General features: G+C 38.1%; 2 protein-coding genes across 2 annotated transcripts; one reads left to right on the top strand and one right to left on the bottom strand.

The window, feature by feature from the left end:
- On the top strand, positions 1-23,461 carry LOC6572659. Its single transcript, XM_032728321.2, has 12 exons — positions 1-1,046; positions 15,002-16,406; positions 17,790-17,901; positions 18,525-18,801; positions 18,871-19,035; positions 19,148-21,604; positions 21,668-21,786; positions 21,845-21,982; positions 22,042-22,316; positions 22,381-22,469; positions 22,530-22,694; positions 22,759-23,461. Exons 2-12 carry the CDS (start codon positions 15,310-15,312, stop codon positions 22,944-22,946), a joined length of 5,082 nt encoding a protein of 1,693 aa, XP_032584212.1. The 5' UTR covers positions 1-1,046; positions 15,002-15,309; the 3' UTR covers positions 22,947-23,461.
- LOC6572658 lies at positions 5,559-6,218 on the bottom strand. The gene is made up of 2 exons (XM_001998728.4): positions 5,899-6,218; positions 5,559-5,842 (listed from the first exon to the last, which is right to left on the bottom strand). Exons 1-2 carry the CDS (start codon positions 6,085-6,087, stop codon positions 5,705-5,707), a joined length of 327 nt encoding a protein of 108 aa, XP_001998764.1. The 5' UTR covers positions 6,088-6,218; the 3' UTR covers positions 5,559-5,704.
- Positions 23,462-23,907: the final 446 nt, after the last annotated feature.

Raw genomic sequence — 23,907 nt, 5'->3', positions numbered from 1 at the left:
CGTTCAGTAGCAACAAAATAATTGAACGAATTGGGTGTGTGCGTCGGTACCTAGCTGCTTCACGTAATTTGTTCGTGCAGTGGAAAACCAAAGCGATAGAAAAATAAAAGTTTTTATCGTGCAAATTAACAAAAAATAGGCGCTAAAACAAATATAAAAATTCGTTGACGTATACAGTATAGTTGCAAATACACATACAGAAAGAAAGGAGTGTACGTGAGCGTCTTGTTTGATTTGCTGTGAATGTGTACGTGCGTGTATGTATGTATGTGTTAACATGCATAGTAAACAAAAAAGAAAAGAATGCGCGAGACCAATTAAACAAATATTTGAATGCAATCAACAAAAGCTTTGATTAATATAAAGTGTAGCATTTCAAATATTGAAACAAGTGTTGCCCGCTGTTGTCAAATGTCGATTTAAATATAATTTAGCACGCTGATACACACAACGAAAGGCAAAACGAGATTTTTGCAAGCCGCAATTTGTGCTTGTGTTTGCGTGTGTGTGTGCTTAGTGGGCTGTATACATTCATATATACATACATACATATGTACACTGTGCTCTTGCAGTCGCTGTTTGCGTATGTGTGTGTTTGTTTTGCAACAACAAAAGAAACAGCAGTAAGCAACTTAACAGTGAGCCGTATTTCTACGCATTTGACACTTTAAATAAGCAAATATTTAGTGTGACCGCATACAATTCACTTGCAGCTTGTTTTCGTTTCGTATTTTCGGATTGCACACTGTCCCAGCAATTGTGCGATTGCGATTGCCATTGTGGGTGTGTGTTGTGATTGCGTGTGTAAGAGAGCGAAACATCAAAATTGAAAAAATTTTCGCCCCGTTTGTTTGTGATTTCTAATAACAATACTCGACAAGTGAAAGTGTAAAAGTTACAAAAATTGTAACACTTAACAGCCAACAGCGTCTAAAGCTGCAAGAGAGGAAAATCATAAACAACTGTTGAAATATTGCACTAACTTTGGATTACCCTGCACAACCAGGAATTAATACTCGTTGCTTGCAACTGTTGCAAATCTAAAGGTAATCACAACTGTATTAATACATATATAGACATGCATACATATACACTTGCACATATATACAAATTCACACACACATGCATATATACCTGCAAGCACTTGTTTTGGCTCTTCTTTCGCACAAGTTTTTGTTATTTTGCTGTCGCGTTTATATCTCTTGGCTGCCAATCGGTCGTTAAATATGTTGATGAATAATAACTATGAGCGCCTGACTATGAAATACCCTGTGAATAAATATCTTAACTTATTTTTCCCACACACTCTGCACATTTATTGTTGATTAGTAATATCAGATAATTAAAAGAATTAGCTTTGAACTTTTATGAAATCCCCAGCCATAAATAACTCTGTTTTTTGCCGTTCTAAAATCGATTTGGTTATCAGTAAATTAAAATAAACTTTATCTTTATCGGCCTCGAATGACTCGACTTCTGATGTTGATCGAGAATATATTGTACTTTATTGTATGCGCAGATGTTTCTTTAAATCTGTCAATTATTTCGAGTAACGCAGTAAAGAATTATTTACTCAGATTGTAAAATGAAAATTGGATTATTATGTTAAACATATTCGCTTGAAATCGGTGCTGTCTATAATTACATCGATTATATACCGGCTCGTAGCCTACTTCCTGTCTGCTTAGCAGTTCTTATATTGCGCCTTGTCCATAATTTTTTTGTTTTTTGACGACCCTTTGTTACTGAAAATAGATTATATACATATGTATATATTGTGTGATGTATAAGTGCATAGTTTATTTGCATTTTGTGAGACATTGCTGAAGTCCTTTCAATGGCTTTGTACTAAAAAATAAAATATTTTAAATATGGTATTTTATAATATTAATATATCATATGCACATAAATAAAAAAATGAAAAGACACGTATATTTATGACTACAATTACAAACAAACAAACCAATTAATAATATTTTATGTTGTATAAATATGTGTATAATATATTTTATTATAAATGTACAGCTCTAATAAAAGTATAGTACACAAAAATCTCGTCGATTGCTTCAAGTTTTTCCATTACTAAATTTTTTCTGCTGTTTGCATCGAGCTCAATTTTTCTAGACAACAAAGGCGCATTGTTCGCCAAGGCAGTGAGGAAAAATGGAAATCAAAAGGAAAGCTTGCTAAGGGAATTGTTATTTTTTTTTTTTTTTTTTTTTTTATTTATTTATTTTTTTTTTTTAAGTGTTTCACTGTACTTGCTCAATAATGTTGCCACGTGCTGGTAGATACACACGCATTCACTGACATGTGACATTTAAGCAATTGTTGTCTATGAAGGCGAATTTCACGTTTCCTGGTTTAATTGTTGGCTATTGACCGCTTATCGATACACACACATGCAGCATATATGTATGTGTTTGTAAGTATGTATAGATTGGCTGCTGTATATGCAGTGAGTACACTCGACCTAACGCCCAGCTGCAAGCATTCTTCTTGCGCCCTTATTGCGATCGCATTCATCAAGCTGTTATTACCGTTCATTTATCAATTTATCTGAGCTTTTCTCTCTCGCTCTTGCTCTCTCTCTCTCTCTCTCTCTCTCTCTCTCTCTCTCTTTCTTATTCGCCCTCTAATTGTATTGTGTTTTAAAAGCTTTATGAAAGTGAAACTTTGTTTTTGTTTCTGTTTTGTTTGCCGAACGTAAGCTAATATGTAATGTAAAATTCAGCAACGACCTTACGCAGTCACAGAGAGCGGCTATGTCGTTGAACTCTTTCAAGCACAACAGCAAAACACCAACAACAGCAACAGCATAACAAACTGTGAGTACGAAAATACCGACGAGGTGCAAAACAAAATTAAATGCATATGTTGTATACAAAACTTTACCGTTGTCTCACCACACACTCGTTCGTTCACTCATACATAAGCAATTGCGTTATAAGCCAAAGCTCGGCTTGCCGTTGGCGTCGTCGTCGTGGAGGCTTCGTTTCTCTTTGTTTTGTATTCGTTTCGGATTGCTCTTCGACAAGCGTTGTTTAGGCTTCAACTGTAAATTCATTCCGTTTTGCTCAAATAGCATGGCTTAATTGATCGTTTTTTCTTCCTTCTTTTTTCTCGAAAGTTCAACACAAATTGAGCAACTTTAGCGTTAATTATTTATTTGTAAACATTGATCAAACTGAAATTCTGCCGTTTTTTACGGGGTATCTTTTAGATGAGCAACATAACTTAGGTAACTTTTGCGTTTATTATTTATTCGTAAACATTGATCAAATCAACAACTGAACTTTGCATTCTTCTGGAATTCTCAAGTGTACGGAGTATCTTCTAGCTGAGTATTCTTTGATTTCTTGTTCTTATATAATTTTATAACTCGTTTCATTCTATTTGTTTTTCTCTTCTTTGCCGATATTTATTTCCCATTGCGTAACGTAGCGGAGCTTTAACGAAAACAGATTTATTTCTCTGAAAACAGTAAAAAGCTAAGATGAATAATACGAAATGGGTGAGTGACATAATCACTGAAATCGTCTTAGTCTCCCCTTTAGTCAAAATTGACCAACACTTCAAACAAATTGTTGCCTAAGAGCCACAGACAGTGAGCTAAATATGTATGTGAAGCGAGCAAATTTTGTTTGTTGTTCAATCCAAAAAAATAAAAAAACGTCACTAAGCCAATGGCAAAGCCCAAGCGAACCAGTTTGGAATTTCAACTAATGATTTCCGACATTAGAGTGCCTGAAACCTGTCGCTCTCAGAGCCTCCACCTGTTTAAATACGAATTCCATTCTCTTCATTGGCTCCACTCAAATTTCTGATTTCGAAGAAAACAATAGAGCGAAGAGGCAAGCCCCACTGGCCGCCGACTATTAAATACACTTTTCAACATATGCCAAACTTGCTACATAGTTAATTGTATGATTGATATGAGATTGGCCGAAATGGACGCCATTCATAAAATAAATTTTATAGTCTGTCTAGTTGCTGAATGCTACCACAAATGCAAGACAATCGAAAAGTCATTATCATATAATCATCATATAATTAAACAGTTAAAGTTTTCAGGAAATGGCTTGTCGATAATTGTGCATGGAAAAATCTCCATATATTATATAATAATAAACTATTTGCTATTGCCTTAAGCTTATATAAAAGTTGCAAACTAAATAGAATAAAGATGAGGGAAGTCTGGGAACTAAAAACCTAGTTTCAAATTCAATTTTATATTTCGAAAATAAGAAAATAAAATTGTAAATTTAAACTATAACAATTATTTTTTTAAGTGTACATTTCGATTTGACCCAGCTATGCGCCATCCAGCCGAATGCTTCGCTTCATTTGTACTTCTGCTGCAATGGATGTCTGAGAGCTGTCCCTTCCCGCATTTTTACTTGATTACGCACCCAATGCATTTCATGCATTTATTGCTGTTGTTTTTTTTTTTGTTGTTGTTGCTTTTTCCCATTGTGCTCAAAGTAGTAGTCAGTCAGGCAGAGAAAAGATTGTTTATGAGGCGATAAAATGAGCGACGAGGTTGGGGATCAAATTCCTATGTAGAGAATTTCTGGGCCTCACATGTGCGGGCAATAACCAAACAAGCGCAAGCCATTGTTTTGACCAGAACAGAACCGAACAAAAATTTCACATCATTTGACTTTACAAATTTGACTCCAAAAAGAAATATTTTTGAAATTTATAAAAGTGGTTTGCACGATGAATAGATCAGTCTATTTACGTAGTTGAGAGCAATATTTATCTAGCAGGACTGTTATAATATATATTATTTATATAAAGAACTATACTTATAAAATGTCTAAATCTGTGTGATTTATATATTAACTAATCTTTGCATATGGGCATTTCTTCAGAAAAGTGCAGACTTTTATTGTCTTAATCAAGAGATATAAATTTCACTATTTTTCAAAATAAAAATTCTTGGCATTGTTTATCACTATAATTGATGTATTTTCAAGATGATTACAAAAAACCCAAGGGGTTTGCACACTAAAAAATATATGTATCTAGAATGTTAATTTCCAGTTTTCAAACAGATTTAAATCGATTGCGATATTTTAATTATTTTATTCCTTTGTTTAAGTTTTTTTTTAACGATATTGTGCTCAACCGATGGAATATCAGTTCTAAATATATTCGAAAATCTAAACAAGCTCCCTAATAAGTTATTCAAACTATATATTGTAGATGATGTGATTCGTCAGCAGATCTGTGTGATCTGTGTGACATCCAACAATACGAAATGCCTTCTCTTTCTGGGTCTTTCTCTTTCACATGCTGCAACTGCGGCGACAACAAATGGAAGAAGCGATGCATAGAGCATGCGAAAGTGAAAGTCATCGTCAGGTGTTTGCATATATGTATATATGTATATATATTTTGTCTGGGGAGTTGCAGATTAATGTTGTTTTATATTCTGCTCCGCTTGATTAAACGCTTCTTTTATACAATAATTCAAGTTCAGGTAGGTTGCAAAACTGGAAAAGCATTGTAGTTGCATTTAAAAGGAAGTTGTAAAGTCGCTCATATGCATATTAATTGAATATATTTTTTTTAATGTTAAAAAATGGTTTATTCTTTTTTTTTTTTTTTTTTATAAATAATCGAAGTTTGTTATCATTGCTAATTTCGACCTAGTCGCATTTTCAATTACTTTTTGACGAAGCGCACAAGCTAGCAGTTATTTAGTTTTCCTTCGATAGCGACGCTTGCATCCATATGACATGCGCATTAGTTTTGAGATGGAACTGCATTGATGGCGATGCAGGACGCGGCAGAGTTGAACTTGTGGGGAGCGTGCCACCCTCGCCAGGATGCGCTAGAGATCACCAAAGACTATAGATTATTCTGATTACAGCATGTGGAGTGGCTTACCTTTTTCTGGAATAGATTCTTTTGCCCCTGTGTCATGGCATCCCATTGGGCGGGAGCCTCCTGTAGCAGCCGGCGGACTCCATATTTGGGATGCTTGCGCTTAAAGTAACGTAGAAAGTTGATATATGGTAGCGGAGCTACCAAAAGTGGATTATCTAAAATATCACGGGCCAACGGAGCTTTGTACATTGTCTTGCCAATGAAACTCACTACAAACTGAATTTAATTTAATCCTGAGCCGATAACAAAAGGAAACTATATTACTATTATCTTTGTGTTCTGTAGTCTAACATCAACTGATTTATGACTTGAATATGGGCTAAGTCAGTTTGTCTAAGCCTGCTGAGAACCTTGCTCTGAAGCATTTCCATAAGGTAACTGTGACTGCAACCCAAATACACATATATCCTATACACATATGCATATGTATATGTGTATGCATATTTTATGCATGTAAATCGAAATATGTCGCATGAAATTATAATATTTGCAGATTTCAGCTGTGTTCAGGTCATATTATGAAAATTCCTCACCGAATTCTTTTGCATGCACAAACAAAACACTGTAAATGAACGTAGAGAGAGGGAGTAGAGAGAGAGTTAGCATCCGTCATTATTGTCGAGCTCGCATACCTCGCATAATACGCTATAAATATATATATTTTGACTCACTTTTGAACTGAGAACTCGACGCGCTCTCTCCCTCTGTCTAGGTTATATATGTATGTGTATATGTGTGTATGCAAATCATCATCACTTTTTTGTTATAAATAAATATATGCGCTTAGTAAATTGATGAAACGAGTCTGTGACATTTGCTCATTCGTCTCTCAGCGGCTGATAAGAAATTATATTATATTTTATTCAATTCCATTCCATTCCATTTTCGTCAGCTGCTCTATTCGAGCAAAGTCCACACTAAGACGCAAATCATTTTCAATTGCCGACACCGCACACTCTTGACTATCTGTCTATGTATATATATGTATATACATATGCGTTTATATATAATTCATAATGCAAGCATATCAGAAGCAGCCCCCATTGGAGACTTGCTATATAAAAAAGTAAATGATAAATTCTGTCAAGTTTGTTTCCTGTTGCATAGCTGTCGACTGAGCTGAGCTGAGTTGAGTTGAATGAAGCATTGCCAGCTGCCCCGCCGATGCGGCAAGGGCTTTGTAATACTGAAATTTCCATCCGGCTTACAAAATGCACACACAAATAAATAAGTATATATATATAGATATATATAAATTTATATGTAGTTATGTTTGAGGCGTACAGTAATTCCGTTTTATATATGGAAATAATTTTACTATTATTATTGTGGCTGTGACGCCATCGCGAGCACCCATTGAATATATTTAATATAAAACATATGCATATATACACATGCCACATTCCTGAATAGTACTTATGTGAACTTAAGAGTATATATACAGATATATATAGACTACATTGGTATTTTAATTTGTTCAATTTGTGCAAATTGAGACCTTGCTTTTATTCTTTTTATTCTACTCTGAAATGGTATTACTTCTTGTTAGCCATATCTTCCGTATTTGAGATAAGTCTGATTCGCATTGTTATGCACACTTACACAATTTGATAAGGAATTAGCGGAAATATGTTAATCGTTTCGAGGAAAACAAATAGGTAAGAGCTAAAAGCTTTAGCCAGTTGCATTAAGTTTATGCCAACAAAGATATAGAAATGTTAAATATTTATTTAATACAAGTTTTGTGTTTATAAATACATATACAAAGACAATGACGACTTCTCTTACGATAAAAGATAAAGCATACAACATAAAATTGTATCCTTTCAAAGCTCTTGTCATAATAATCAAATAAATATTTGCCTTTGGCTACATGCTGAGCACTTGATCAAATAGCAGAGAGATCATTCGCATAAATTTGCCTAGAGTGGAAAATATACATAAATACATAGTTGGCTAGCTGGGCTCTGCGTAATATATCTAGCATTTCATAAATTATAGAAATGCGCCAGCATTTATTTTTAAATGCCCAATAAAATAAAATACCATTCAGATGGTATTTAATGCATAGTCACGCTTTTCACACAGCGCATGCATCAAATACATGTGAGCATTTTACCAACCGCTGAGACCTTATCTCTACGTCATTAAATTTTGTTTTTCATTTCTGGGGTATTAACCCATATATCTGGACTAACTTTCATTTGGCGAATTACATTTCTAGTTGCCCTTTGGATTCACGTATTTATAAAGTAATGTTACATAAAGCAAGTAAACAGTATAGCGGTGCTATATTATTAAGTGAAATGGAAATATTATTAGTTTAAGCATCCACTAATTAACACTAAAATATGGTTTGTTGAAAGTCTATTTGACTTTCGCTTAAGGCAGACCCAATTAGAATCAAAGAAATAATTATAGCTGGCACTCATCCAATAACATCTTGGGCAGAAATTTGCACTCTCAATATATTGTATATATATAAGTATTTTCCACGATGACAGAGGAAAGCCTTGAACTATTTGGTCTTGTAGGTTCTTGTCCCGGTTTTGCGCTCCTCGATGCGTCTTACAATCACAAAGTTATTCAACCTGATTTCTACGTGTTCTACCAGTTCTCTGCGGCCTCACTAGTTGACCTTCATATTATATAGCGACGTTACGTGTTACGTAAAAAGTTCGCAGTGATTATTTTTTAACAACGTAGAAGTATCTTTTTATCACTGAAAGATATCTGTTTGCTTTACTTGCTTGCGGTTTATTTACCGCAATTGACGGGATGTAAGGCGCCAGATTCAAGATTCTAGAAGGATGAGCATTGTATTACAAACAGACTTAGATAAGTAAATAAATATATGTGTATACTATAGATATACATGTAATCTGTACTCTTTAGAGCTGCTAGATATTGGATATTGCGTACTCGAACTCAATGCCAAGACTTTGAGAGCAATTTTCACCTGTTTCTAAGTATTGGCAATGCGATAACGAAACTTGATTTCGATGCTGCTTCTGAACTTTCAACGGAATTCCACTCAGCAGCGCATAAAATGAATTTCATAGTTTTCCATTTTCTTTGCAAGTGGCGGCGAAAGCCAATCGATAGAAAATTGCGGATGCTGTCCACTGGCTAGCCGACTCCTGCTCGATTGCATTAGACTTGACTCAGTATGAGCGCCAACTGTGGAGCTTAAACAGTTTTGATTTGGTGATTTCATATCCGCTGCTTGGATAAACACACACACACACACTCGCAGAGTCACATTCACGATTGGAATTGTGTAAATTGTATTTATTTATTTATTTGTTTGGAAAATTTACATAGCAAACATTTGCGTTAAAGTGTAACAGCTACCAGCTTGCTTTAAAGCTCACAATCGCAACGAGAAAGTGTTGTTGTGCCTGCCCCTGCTGAATATTTCACAAATTTAAGTCTTGTGTTTGAAGTCCGATTTACATTTTTTTCAAAGCAAAATGCTGAAGATTGAGCACATGGGGAGGGAGTTGTCGCTGTTACGACACCGACCATGAACTGTTTTGATCTGCAAAGAATCGGCTATAGTTTTGAAAAAAATTTGATTGTGTTTCTATTTTAAATAAATAAAAATAAATTTGAATTCATGAATTTATCTGCCAAGGATCGATTAAATTAAATTTTAAAAAATAAATAAGTAAAGAATATATATACTCGCATATGTACTACAATATATTACAATATTGCCAAAGTGCTAAAATTAGCTACAGACATATTTGATTAGTAACACACGAGTCTATATGGTATATATATATATAATTCATTCTACTAAAATATAGTTCAAATTATATGCACAACATATGTATTTCATTAGTATCGGCTAGAGTTTTTATAATGTATATGACATAATGAACTATCTATATGAATAATATAATATATTATATATACTGTCTGTTATAACTCCAAAGTCGTATTAAATTCGCCCTGTCGCTTCTTGTTGCATTTTTTCAATATTTTTAAGGCTCGCTTCAGCTTTTGCCACTCCCAGTCTATCTGCGCAGCTGAATTGTTTGTTTGTTTTGTTTTTATTTTCGAGTGCCACGCCCAGTTGCGAATGAGAGTCCATTAATTGAGAGGAGCTGCCTGTAAATTCTGTATGAGCATCTGTCTCTGCAATGTATATCGCAAAGGCTGCATGCAGCCTTCAATTATTTAAATGAATTGTGTGAATTGTTGCGGATGCTCAAATAATTGTCATAGTTTATTAATAATACCATTATTAATAATGCCAAATATATATACAGAGAGAGAGAGAGAGAGAGAGAGTTTTGAGTGTAGATAAGTGGAATGAAATGGAATGGAATGCAAGTGAAATTCTTCATGATTTCTTCAATTTCTGATTGGCAGTTGCCAAATGTTAAATGTCAATATCTTGTTATACCTGTGAGGTAAGAGAAGGCACCTGTAACACATACATATTCACTGTGTGATCTGCTGGGCAGCTCTATATATCTAAATTTGTTGATATATACCTATAGATGTGTACATATGGAAATTGTTGCCTGATTTATTGAAATAGACAAATAAACAGTTAATTGGAGAATGACATTTTTGTGTGCGCGCAACTACATATTTCAAGACAATCAAAAACAATTTAGCGTTCAGCTGCTGCCAGATGCCGCCATAAAAGTCGCCGCAGCAACCCGCAGCAGCAGCCAGAGTAACAAAACCAAAAGTGCAGCCCACGTTGTTTGGCATTTGAAAACGTCATTAGATTCACTCAGTACATTTGGAGAGTGTAGCGAATAAAGGCAACAACAATGCCATAGATGGAGAGAAGTTCTCTGACTCTGCTGTCTTGTCCCAGTTAATGGCATGAATATTATTGAGTGTGGGGGCTCTGCAGAAGCTATGGAAAAAGTTGTGCTCGACACTAACATAAATATATGAAGACATATGGTATACTCTTAGTTAATATGAATATATTCATGTGTGTTTGTGTATGTGTGGACTTTGAAATTGTGGAGGCTTTTGGAGCATGAAATCGTTGTACTCCCTTTAAATCATCATCAACAACGCCATCATAAAGAAATTTTCTTCAGCCATGTTGTCGACTGTTGACTTTCACGTAGTCTTCTGCTGTTGTTGCTCTTGTTGGTGGCATGGCAAAAGAAAATTCAGAAAATTAGTGCACTGGCATAGCCCACATCCTCATCATCATCATCATGCAGCCAATTGCTAGAACTATGCTGAGAATGTATCCCAAGTTTTGCTCTCAAGTTGAGGGGCTGCAACTGCAATTGAAATAAAGATTTCATTAGTTGCATTAAAATTAGTTTTCCGAATACCCTGTATGTAGTGCAAACAAGAGTTGAATGAACTCACGCGATTATTTGTCACTGTCTAATGGAGACATTGGGTAATAAATCATAATGTGCAATGAACTTTTATTTATAAATGCATTTTTAAAGTGCAGTTAAAAGCGAAACTTGTTTATTAATCACAAAAGTTGTGTAAGCCTTAACAAAGAGCTTCGGTAAGCAAAACAGCTAAGCTGGGCGCCACCTGAGCATAAAAAGGCATGCAAATTTAAGCCCCAAGCAAAGGCTTAATATATATGTACACCAGCATTTCAAAAACAATTTGAATTTTGTAGAGTTTGTGCTGCATTTTGAGGCCTGAACGCTGTAAAACTGCAACTAAATTACATAGCCAGGTTTCTGATCGCTTGAGAATAAGAATTATACAGTACAGTTGATGTCAGTAAGTATAGCGGAACTCCTTCAACTGTTTTCCATGAGCTTTTATCTTTTTGCTAACTGCCTGGCCCCAACATCATCAGCCTGCGAAAAGTTGCAAAATCATTCAGGTTACTAAACTAAAATTGAAAATAGCCTTGAAAAAAAAAAAAAAAAAACAAAGCATGCAAAGCATTAAGCCCCAGACATGACTTGAATAACTAAACAGAAAGAAGCCAGCCAACTCATCAGCCAATGATATTCAGGTAAAACGGGAAGCTTAAACAACAAAATCAGCATGAGAACAATTCGATCCACAGTAGCCGCAATAAGTATTTGGTCGCTTGCACAGCGGACACAGGAAGTCCATAAAACATTATCATGCTGTAATTATATATATATACATATATACAATACCTGTTTGGGTATTCTGCTGAGCTGGAGTTGGAGTTGAGGTGGGCTGAGCTGCAGTTGCAGTTAGTTATGCTTAGGTTGAGCCACTTCCTAGAGACGTTGCCAATTTGGCAGTTGTATTTTTGTTGGCAGTTCGTGTTTGTTTTATAAAATATATATTTAGGCAAAAGAGAAAATGCATATGGCTGTGGTATCTGCTAGTCGGCCCCTCTCTGTCGTTAGTTTTTTTGTGTGGGGTGTTAAGCAGTGATGCATGTAACCACGGTCCATGCTGAAGGGTCGAACTCAAGCATGTTTTCTCGCCGAGCAGAGACGACTTTCACAGACCGGGTAGCTCCGCTGCCTTCAATCAAATCGCTTTTTTGAAGGCAATAAAAAAAAACTTGTTTTTGGTGCTTTGACTTATTGCTCAGTTAAGGTATTTAAGAGTGTCCCGGGTTCGTAGTTCAACGATTTGTAAACCTTGCAGCCATTAAGTGCTTAATTAAGGATATGTGTAGATACCAAACAGATTAAAGTGATGTATATAGCCATTAATGTGGGACGTGTAGAGTGTATATCGCAATGCTGATCAATCGGGTTTCATTGAGAAGTCAATTTGGAATATTTCACCTTTTCAGTTTTCGTTTAGATATTTTGATCTGTGGTGTTTATGGCGTGTGGTTCTCGACGTTGTTTTGTTTTTCTCCAATTTGCTATTGAACTCTTTGACTTTTAATTGGATCAAGTTCATCAGCAATTATTTAAACGAGGCAAATGTATTCAAAGCGAGCGGGTCCGGCGGGTCGGGCGAGCACATTCCGTAGTCGTCGCACTTGTTGCTCAACTCTCTCAGACTCGTGTACCGGGCTGTAAACCCGTGGCTATGGCTATCTGTGACAGCTGAGCGACCACACGGCAAACAAACCAAAAATAACAACTCCAATCGCCTTGAAATGAGACAACAATCAACAGGCATGTTCGAGCAAGACAACTTAATGAACATGTTGTAATTACACGACCAAAACTAAAGGGAGGATGTGTTCAGACACCGACAAATTCAAGAACAACTCAACATACAAAAAAACCAAAAGATTTCGATTGCAAGTCATGGCAAACCAGCTGATATATACAAGTATATGTGCACTTACTGCAGATAATATAGTTAGTATCTAAGACCCAGATTGTTTGTTTAATGTTAATTGAACTTGTTCTTAAATTGCATTTGCATTTGCTGCGATTGCCTTATCTAATCAGGCGCAGGCGATTGTAATGATATGAAAATTGTCCCAGTAACTCGGTATATTCAAAACATGTGTTACTCATATATAGTACATATATATTATATTTACATATATATATATGTTTGTATTCCCTAGCATTTCACTTCCCACGAATACAGAATCACTACGGAATCTCAAGTGGAGCTGCTGAGCAACAATAAATTCAGTCATTAACATATTGAAATATGAGTTCTGTGGAATTTTACATATATGTATGCATATGAAAGGCACTCGAAGCGATTACTCAGTGCAATTTATGGGAATTAGGATAAGGAGCAACGGATATTGATTAGAAACTAGAGAAATTTATGAAGAACTAAATTTAAATGCAGGGAATGAAATTAAATTCCAGTTTTATTGGAATTCCGTAAAAAACTCAGATAAATATTTATTTAAATGAAAAATAAAATGAGAAGTGGAGAAACAGTTTGCATAGATATATAATATTTATTAAATATTTATTTAAATAAAAACCAAAATGAAAAACCAACTGAAAAGGATCAAATATTCAACATGAAATAATGATGATGAAAAGCAAAAGTGAAAAAGGTTTTCCCATAAGCAAACATTTATTAAAAGAGGTCAAATTGTATAAGAACCCCCGTCGGGGCATAATAGAGTGTGCGAACCCCCCTATAGAATCTGTAGATGGAATAGCAGATAGCTTCATAAAAACAGAAAGTCATCTTTTACACGTGCCAGTGAATAATACTATGAACAATTTTTATTAGTCCAAAGGTCAACTGAGGGTGCGATGGCATAGTATATAGTATTCAAGTTCACTTGTATTCCTAAATTTATTGGCTGCTCTTTTTAGTTCATTAAAAAATTACATTACATTCTGCAATTAATTAAAGGCGTTTGACGCTATTTTTAAATTCTATTATTTTCTCTTATGTGCTGTTTTTTGACGGCCTCTTAAAGAGACTTCATAAATTTAAATTATGAATGTGAAAGGTGTTTAAAGTCTCAATTAAATTAGCATTTATATTTATTTTAATAATTTCAGCTCAATCAATAAGTATGGGTCAAACTTTCAGAATAGTTTGCTTGTCTACAATAATAATAAATACCTTACCTTAAAAAAGCTTTCATTATCTCTATAAGTATTATCAATAGATTAGCGAGCGTGTTTAAAAATTCGGTATTTGTTGATTTCTGTGGATATATATGTATGTATAAATATATGGCGAATATAAGTATGTATTTATATATACACAGATTTTTGAATGTCTGATATACAAGCATACATTGAGATATTGTCAAGGCCATTTGACTGTCTACAGTTTATACGTACCAGATTTATTTATATAGAGTTTTGCCGTCATTGATTTGCGTTTGGTCATGGGCCGCAGATTTTATTTGCTCATATGAATAATATACTGATATACATATATAACATATATATATATATATATATATATATATATATATATATATATATATATATATATATATATATATATGTGTGTATGTATGTTCCTTTGCAGCTGTGAATTTTGCGATCAGCAGATGAACGTGGACTCTTAATAGTTGAGAACATGTTAGTATTGTTATTAATATACAAAATAGACAAACAAAAATAGAAAATGAAACATTTTGGTTTCAGATTAGTTTAGCTGCGCTGCGCGTGCACGCCTTAACTTATTCACTGATTATAATAATTAACAACAAATGACTAATTAACACATTTTGTCTTTTTATTTTATTTTGCAGTTGATTCGAAACTATGCTAATTTTACAAACCTGCTGAAAGCAGTCGGCGAGGGAATGACTTAAAAGCTATATATTCCATTCATATTGTTCATACTCGAAAAGAAAGTATATTAATTTACGGTACAACACCCCATTGAGCGACAACAGGCCACAATGGGGCTGATCATACAAGAGATGAAATCACATCCGAGGCACTAAAGGAACTGACTCAATCAAAGTCTGAAGGCTGAAACGCTCTCGCTGTGAACACTGAACGTTGAGACTATCAAGACTTCCTTCCCACTTTCAGCACTTAAAATCTATTCAAAATGAACTCCGTCATCTCTGCATTTAAGACCAAGAAGAGCAACGCGGCCAGCCCTACGGCCGTGACAACCGCCTCCAATGTTGCCACTGCGGACGGTAAGGTTGGCCTGACTATAGCCAGCGCCGGCGGCGGGAACAGAAAGAAGCCAGTGGTCCAGGACAATGGCTATCAGTATCTCCGGCAAATCCGTGAAATTGAGACGGCCAACAAGCTGCTCTCGCCCGTGGTCGCCGTAGCCGCCGATGATCTGAACAGCGGCGATAAGCTGCACTTCCGTCCAGCCACTGATGCAGCTATCGTGGGCGCCGACGTCGTCGACCACTGTCCACCCGCCATGGTGCGTCTGTCGTGTGTGGATGCAAAGTCTGATTACAACATGAACGGCAAGGGGCATAGCACACCGAGTAATCACAGCATGAAGCTGGCCGAGAATGGCAACATGGACATTTACGCCTTGGGCTGCGATCAACACAGTCCACCGCTGCCGGATGACGATGACAATTCCGAACATTCGACGGCCGCTTGCAACAGCACCAGCAGCTCCAGCGACCACAGCAACAGCACCGTGGTGCAGAGTCCAACAGTCGTAGTCCAGCCCAATCCGCAGACCAGCAGTCCCAATCTGGGCAGAGATTGCAGCTTGAGCAGCTTGTCGGTTAATGGCGAGCCACACTCAGCATCGAGCACCACACTCTCCTCCTTGAATTTGGAGGAGCCGCTCGTTGAGTGCAGCTCGGAGAGTGAAAATGGATGCCAGCCGCCGCTTGGCTCGCCAGTCCTAATAAAAACTCATGACGATTATGTGCCCGCGTTTCTGAAAACCCCGCCCATTACCTTGCCGCTGAGCGTAGCCGCCTGCAGCCTCTCCACCGGCTCAACGCCAACCATCAGCTCGGCGGCGAGCACACCCAAGCACGTGCGCTACGCGAAGCCACGTCTGAGCCTCAGCCGGGGATTCAATCAGTCCATGCCCTCCGTGCATGGTCGCCCCAATCTGAGCTTGGCCCCAAATGGCGCTGGACTCAATGGCGCCCAAACGGGCGGCTTACCACCGAAGCGGATCTCAACGCATCAAAGAAACTTGAGTTTGGATTTTAGGTGAGTCCCAAATAAAATATTGAAGGGCAATTGAATAATATCATTATCCATAATGATAATGCTTGATTTTAAGGTACTATATTTATGAAGCCTTGTATTGTTGCACTCAATACTTGTTGCTTAACATTTACTGATTATTATCAGGTCTGTGAGTCAAATTGTCAAACGGCCTTAAGGAAAAGCCCCTCAAAGAGCAAAAGCAAAAACAATGCGAACATTCTTTCTACAAATAAACGTAAAATGTTATCAAACATTTGCCTGAATCACATAATTCTACTATATAATCGATCAATGAGAATGCGTTTACTTTTTTGAAAAATATTCGTATTATTATTTATATACTTTGTTGTTTATTTATATTGATTTCATATTGGAAGGGCAAAGATATCGAATCTTTATACTACAAACAGTTATTTTTATATTGCTTTTGCTTTGGTTGTCGCTTGATAAATATAGTTTGCTGATGACACACGAGCATTTGTTGTTATTATTATTATCTATTAAATGAATTATCAGAAGTAAGTTCATAAGTAAATAAAAATTAAAAAGTGCAAAAATCCAAAGCATTAACATGCCACTTTGAGTATTAACATGCACTGTTGTTAACATGGCTATTAGATTAACAGACAGAAAGTCGCGATAACAGTTGCAGTTTAGCAGAGCTCTGCGTCACGGAATCTACACTCATATAATGAGCACTTGTTGCTCTCACTCTTCTCTGCCAGTTCGGGGCATTTCTATGGGCTCGCGTGAGTTTTTTTTTTTAATATACCCAATACTTATTGAAAATGTATAAAAAGGTAAATTGGTTTTGTGGTAATATGTTTTAAATATAGACGGAGCTACATAGAGTAGTAATTAAATTTACATATATTTGGGATTGCAACTGAATGTACTCAATATATAAACCTTAATAATATAAATTATTATATTACCCATACATATAACTATAGTATGATCGATAAATATTTGCAAGTGCACAGAGGGTATTTGTTAGTCAGCGCAACCAGACTAGAGACTCATTGTCATTGTTTTCTTTCTGCTCTAACTTTACCTACTAAAAATTGATATTTTATTTGAGCAGGCATTGTTTTATAAGCCTCCTTCCCTCCTACCGAGCACGTCGACGTGGGCGATTGTAGTAAGAAAGCAATTACCTTAATATTGTTGCCGTGTTGTGAGTGCAAACGTCTATTGAACATATGTATTTGGAAGCAGGTTCTCTGCTGCTGGAGCTTGAGTTCGTTTCGAGTTCGTTTTGAGTTCAGTTTACTTGTTGTTTAGCAATGATTACAGCTGCTGGCAGTGCGACACGGCACCGACAAGAGCTTAATTGATTTTTCTCATTTGTCCTTAATTAATTGGATTTTCCTTCACTTCCAGATCGATGGGCATAATGCTGCCACCTGTTTCTCAAGTGACCAACACTCGCATAAATCACACACAACATCATCGCAATCGAAGTCTCGACAGTGCCTTGCAGCGCATACCAGAGGTGAGTAATTGGACATGTGGACTCTACGTGAGTCACTGTGAGAGGCCCGCCTAATCCTCACGTTGATTTAGAGATTGTTACATATACACACGCATATTGTGTGTGGGGGTGTGTGTGTGTCTGTTTATATCAGTTCTGTTTGGATTCGCGCTGTTTCATACAATCTGTTAAGCAATATTTATATTTTTGCACTCTCTCTGTAGATATGTTTATATTTTTGTTTATCAGGAGCACTGATAATAGTACCAACAATACACCCAACCACATTCTGGCCCAAAGGGGGAGAGACGGAGACGGAGAGCTTTCGTGGTCTTAGAATATTGTTGATACGTGTCGTTTTTGAGCAAGATTGAGCACGACTCGTGTTCAGCTCCGACTTTTTACTTGTCGTGTCGCAACTCGAAATCACTTTTAGTTAGATAGATGGTTCGTGCGAGTTCGTGTCACGAACCAACCTTTGAGCAGCGATTCGTATTCTATTCAACTGCAATATTTGAAGAGAGAGTATGAGTGTGCCACATATTTGAATTTTCATTTGCCACTTGAGTTTGGGAAGCTGTCGAAAACAGAAAATGCTTTTGTCGACAAGTTAATGTGTTAACTGAACATTTTTACACCTACAGGTCGAGATCTCCTCGCCCAATGCCGAGAGTGAGACTACATTTTGTTCACCAACCACAATACTCAGCACGAATATGTGCTCGAGAATCGCAACAACCGCGGCCAGTGTAACGGCCGCACTTGCCACATCCCCTCCAATGCCAGCCCTAACGATTGCCCAATGCAATGATGCAGCGTCTGGGTCCGGAACAGTCATTACTGGCCGGCCGGTCACGGACACGCCCACATCTGCAGTCACAGTCCATGCGCAACGGAATCAACCTGTACCCAATGGAGTTAGTAAGTATTTAAAGTCAGTTGGCATCCAAATTCTCTTGCTCTAAAACATTTTCTTTTTGGATATTAAAGTTGAATCCTGTCCAACATTGCGATCGCGACCCAAGTCGAATGAGCTGGGGACCACGGGCGCCCAGGATATGGTCGATGGGAATGCTGCAAGCAGCAATAGCTGCAGCAGAGCTGGTAGCTACAAAAAGCGCGAGGATCTAACTAGCCTCGGCTCGGATGATTCCGGTAGGTTAATTTCAATATTTGTAGAGATATATCTCCAAATGGAAGAATTTATTTTTTATTGAACGTGAAGCGATATTAATTGTTTATATACCTTTTCCCTTCATCTCGGTAGGCATTATATGTGGCTCAGAGTCAGACCAGATATCCCTAAATCGCATCTGCCATTCCCATGAGTCTCTTGATTCGGGTGAAATGGATGCCGATGCGGACGCAGAAGCAGATGCCGAGGAGGAATGCATAGACATGTTGGACACAACGTCTATGGACGAGGACTACAATCTAATGGAATCGGACCTTTACTTCTTTCCGTCGCATCCCGCCAACGACTTCGACTGCCGTACACTGCGACCCTCGCGCAAGCAAAAGCAGCAAAAGCGAGAAGAAGCCAAGCAGGCAGCACAACAACAGCAGCAGCAGCAGGATCAGGAACAGCGGGATGAGGTCGATCATATACGTTATCGTATAATGAACATGTCTCAAGCGGCCATAGGTTCCAAGTTCGGCGTGGTGCCCGACGAACCATCGAGGGTCGAGCTTGAGAAGGAGCCCGATGCATTGCCCACACCACACACACTGTCCAACAGTAATGTGTCAGCAGCAGCAGCCGTATCTACAACAACAACACCCACAGCCACACCAGCAGGAACACCCACACCTGTGGCCACGCCCACTGAGAGTGCCAAGAACGATCAAGTGCTCTTCAAGAACTTCTTCGGCGCCACTAAGAATGCAATTTTCCGCACCGCTCAAAGCATAATTGAGAACCATGAGAAAAAAAATGCGGCCAAGCAGAAAACTGGCGAGCAACAAGACGTCTTAAAGGTGAAAGCTTTGCCGAATACAGCGCCACATAATGTTGAGCAAGTGGCGCAGGATCTGGTCAAGTCCCCCACGGATATTTCCAAAAAGAAGGAGTTCTTCAGCTTGCTCAGCTCTAATTCCAGCAAGAAGGCTGCTGCTGCCGCTGCAGCAGCAGTTGCTAGTACAACAACAACTCCCACATCCACAGCCGATGTGCCCACAGAGGCTGCCACAGATGTGAAGATGAAGGAGCTCACCTTGAATCTGCGTCTGCCCGGCGCAGAGACTGAAGTCGGTCACGATGTCACGATGCAGAAGAGCTCCTCCATCAGTTCTCTGCACCAACTGAAGATGCCAGTGCCTGGCGTTGTGAAGTATTTCATCAGCGACCGGGCGCCCACTACGTGTCCCCAGCAAAATTATGAGCGAGGTCCCAGCGGGCTATTGCGGTTTTTCGAATCGCCCGTATTTAATATTCACTTTGCTGTCCACTACTTGTTCTACTCGAAGGAGCCGGGCGTTCTGAGCTTTATTGGCAATAAGATCTTCAGTTTCCCCGACCAGGAAGTGGATCTCTATATACCGCAGCTGATATTAATGTACATTCAAATGGACGAACTGGCCGAAGTCCTAGATCCATATCTCACCATACGCTGCCGGAAGTCCGTTGACTTTTCCCTAAAGTGCTTCTGGCTGCTGGAGGCGTACAACTATCAAGTGGACTCGCTGGGCAACGGGAGCACCAGTCGGAAGAGCAAGCTGGCGCTAATGAAAGAGATATTTCCCAAGAAGGAGAGCAAACAACCAGCGAAGCCCGATAGCATACAGACCCCAGCCGTTGCTCTCGCAAAGAAAACTCATCATCGCTCTCAGTCAGATGCCACAGTGCTGCTCGCCGACTCACGCAGCCCCCACACGCTCAGCATATCGCATAGGATGTACCAACAGCCGCCGTATACCACGCAAACGCTGCCCACAGCTCCTGCGAAACTTTTCCTCGGCGATCTGACCTCGGGATTGGCATTCGACAATGGCTGCACTTGCTTCGAGACGGTCCGTGGGCAGGTGAACGGACTGCTAGGACAGCGTACACTCTGCAATTGCGGTGCACCCAAGACGGCACCGCAAAAGGAGTTCATGAAGGCCCTCATGAATGTGGGAAAGAATCTAATCTCGCTGCCTTCAAAGGCGGAGAAGACGTCGGCCTTGCGAATGTTCCTTAACCTGATAAATAAAAACTTGCCCGCCCGTGTCTGGCTGCCGCTCTACTCGGATACTCCACACCATGTCGTGCGCATCACAGAGGAAAAGACTGCAGTGCTAAACTCCAAGGACAAAACCCCGTACATCATATACGTGGAGGTAGTAGAAGTGCCAGATATTTACACTTCGCCGCTGATACCCAAGCTGATGCCATCACTGCGGCACACCAAGAGCGAAGAACACTTGGAGGGCACTTGCCTGAATACGCACCAGGGCTGCAGCCGGACCTCCAGCTGTAGTAGCACTCATCATGGATCCAGTTGTCGACGCAAAAAAGATACGGAATCGCATACAGAAAACGGATGTGGTGAGCCGGCCAGTAACAATTGTTGCAGCGGTAACAACAGCCGCTTGCTCTCACTGGGTGGTCTCCAGGTCCACGAGGATGATGTGTGGTCACAGGAAGATGACCAGATCACCGCGCAATATCTGTACATGAGCAAGGTCAGTGAACGCGACGCCATCTCCCAGATGTCAATGGACTCGTGCGACTCCAGAGATCAAGGTATGTATATATTATTGTGAAGCCTAGATTATCTTTACTAATATACTAATTTCTTATTTACAGGTCCCCCAATTGTCTTTAATATTGGCGATGTGCGCACGCGACACTGCAACAATTTGAACTGCGAGAACACAAAGTCGTTCAGCAATGATCCGGAGGATCCATCTGCGGCAGCATTAAAGGTTTGTGTGACCGGAAATTATTAGCTCAACTAGCTTGTCTAATCTATTTTCATTGTAGGAGCCTTGGCATGAAAAGGAGAAACTCATTCGGGAATCCTCCCCGTACGGTCATCTATCTAACTGGCGTCTGTTGTCTGCTATTGTGAAGTGTGGAGATGATTTGCGCCAAGAACTGATGGCAACGCAACTCCTGCAGGTACGTGATTCCTAAGCGTAGATCATAAACTTTGAGTATATCGTGGACTTTTTATGCAGATGTTTAAGATCATCTGGGAGGAGGAGCATGTCGATCTATGGGTGCGGTCATATAAAATAATATGCCTCTCGAATGACAGTGGTTTGATTGAGCCTATTCTGAACACCGTGTCGTTGCATCAAATCAAAAAGAACTCAAACAAATCTTTGCGCGATTACTTTATCGATGAATATGGACCTCCAACTGGCGAACGTTTTCGTCAAGCCCAAAAGAATTTCGTGCAGAGCTGTGCGGCTTATTGCCTTATATCCTACCTGCTGCAAGTTAAGGACAGGTGAGTTTCGTATGTGTTATCGAAAGGGTTGTTTGTATGCTGACTTGTTTTTTGCATTCCATAGGCACAATGGGAATATACTCTTTCATGCGGATGGTCATATAATACATATAGACTTCGGATTCATACTAAGCATATCTCCCAAAAATTTGGGTACGTATCAGACATATTCCCCAATCATAAAGAAATGTTAATTTTAATTTATTGATGCAGGCTTTGAGCAATCACCTTTTAAACTGACACACGAATTTGTCGATGTTATGGGCGGAACCGGGTCAGAGCATTGGCGGGAGTTTAATCGTTTACTGCTCGTCGGCATGATGTCTGCGCGCAAGCACATGGATCGCATTATAAATTTTGTGGAAATTATGCGCAGCAGTATGTAGATAAATCTGTTTGTTTGAAAGCATTGTAAAATAATTGTGTCTGATATACCTTTTAGATGCACAGCTGCCGTGCTTCAAGAATGGCTGCTCCGGCACCGTACAGAATCTCCGTAAACGCTTTCATATGAATTTAACTGAACAGGAAATGGAACGCAAGGTGGAACAACTTGTGCAGGACTCTCTGAAAAGTTTATCGACCAAGCTTTACGATGGGTATCAATATTATACGAATGGCATATTGTGAGAACGGTTTTTTATGAAAATCTAAGCTTATGAATCGATTAAGAATCTTGTGTTCTAAAATGCCGATCTGATAAACCAAAAGTATGTTTAAAAAATTTTATATATATGTATATAAAACCAAACAACAACTGTTATTGTAGCCAGAATCGTTAATAATGCGTTGTGGTACTGTTATTATTCTATTATATTATGTTAGGCCAAAGTGAATGTTGTCTAGCTTTTAAGCAAAAGTGTAAATGTCATTGACTGTATTCGTCTGTCAGCCGTGTTTCGGTCTTGCATTGCATTGCATTTCATAAAGAAAACATACATGATAATCATCGACTTGTATATATTTAAGATCTTATGACTGTAATTAGAAAATATTGTAAGTCGACACGCAAACTAATTTTAAAAGAAACTATTACATCTGCACAATATTATTCATTTATTCATTCGCTCTACTACTCACATAATTATGCAGCAAATTTACTATTCGTATATATGAGTAATTAAAAATGGAAATTCCAACATTAATCGGGTTTTTAATCATAATTGAATCAACTTAATACTTTCCAACAATACAGACATCAATTTATTTATAAAGAAACAAAAATAAATATATAGTATAATGGGATTTAAATATCTTTTCGCTTTTGCCCTCCAAATTCCGCATATGTGTAAATGTTCTATATATAGATTTATATATACACGTAGTTAATCGAAACATTTTTCTTACTTTATAGTAACTAAGCGATACGAAAGCAAAAATCAAATTAAATTCAACTAAACTTAAAAACATAGTTAGGCACTCAAAGTGTTTATTTCAATCTTGTGTATGTCAACACACAATTATACAGTACTCATATGTATGGCTTAAATAATACAGATAACTTGTATGATAATTATAATTACCTAATATAAAATCAAAAATTTAGCTAAAGATATTTAAAAAATAAAAGTTGCATTTTTCTACAAATTTA

This window comes from Drosophila mojavensis, unplaced genomic scaffold, assembly GCF_018153725.1.
Source record: "Drosophila mojavensis isolate 15081-1352.22 unplaced genomic scaffold, ASM1815372v1 contig_16, whole genome shotgun sequence".
NCBI classification, from domain to species: Eukaryota; Metazoa; Arthropoda; class Insecta; order Diptera; family Drosophilidae; genus Drosophila; species Drosophila mojavensis.
The sequence above is the reverse complement of the archived record's forward strand: the minus strand, read 5'-3'. Positions and strand labels throughout refer to the sequence as shown.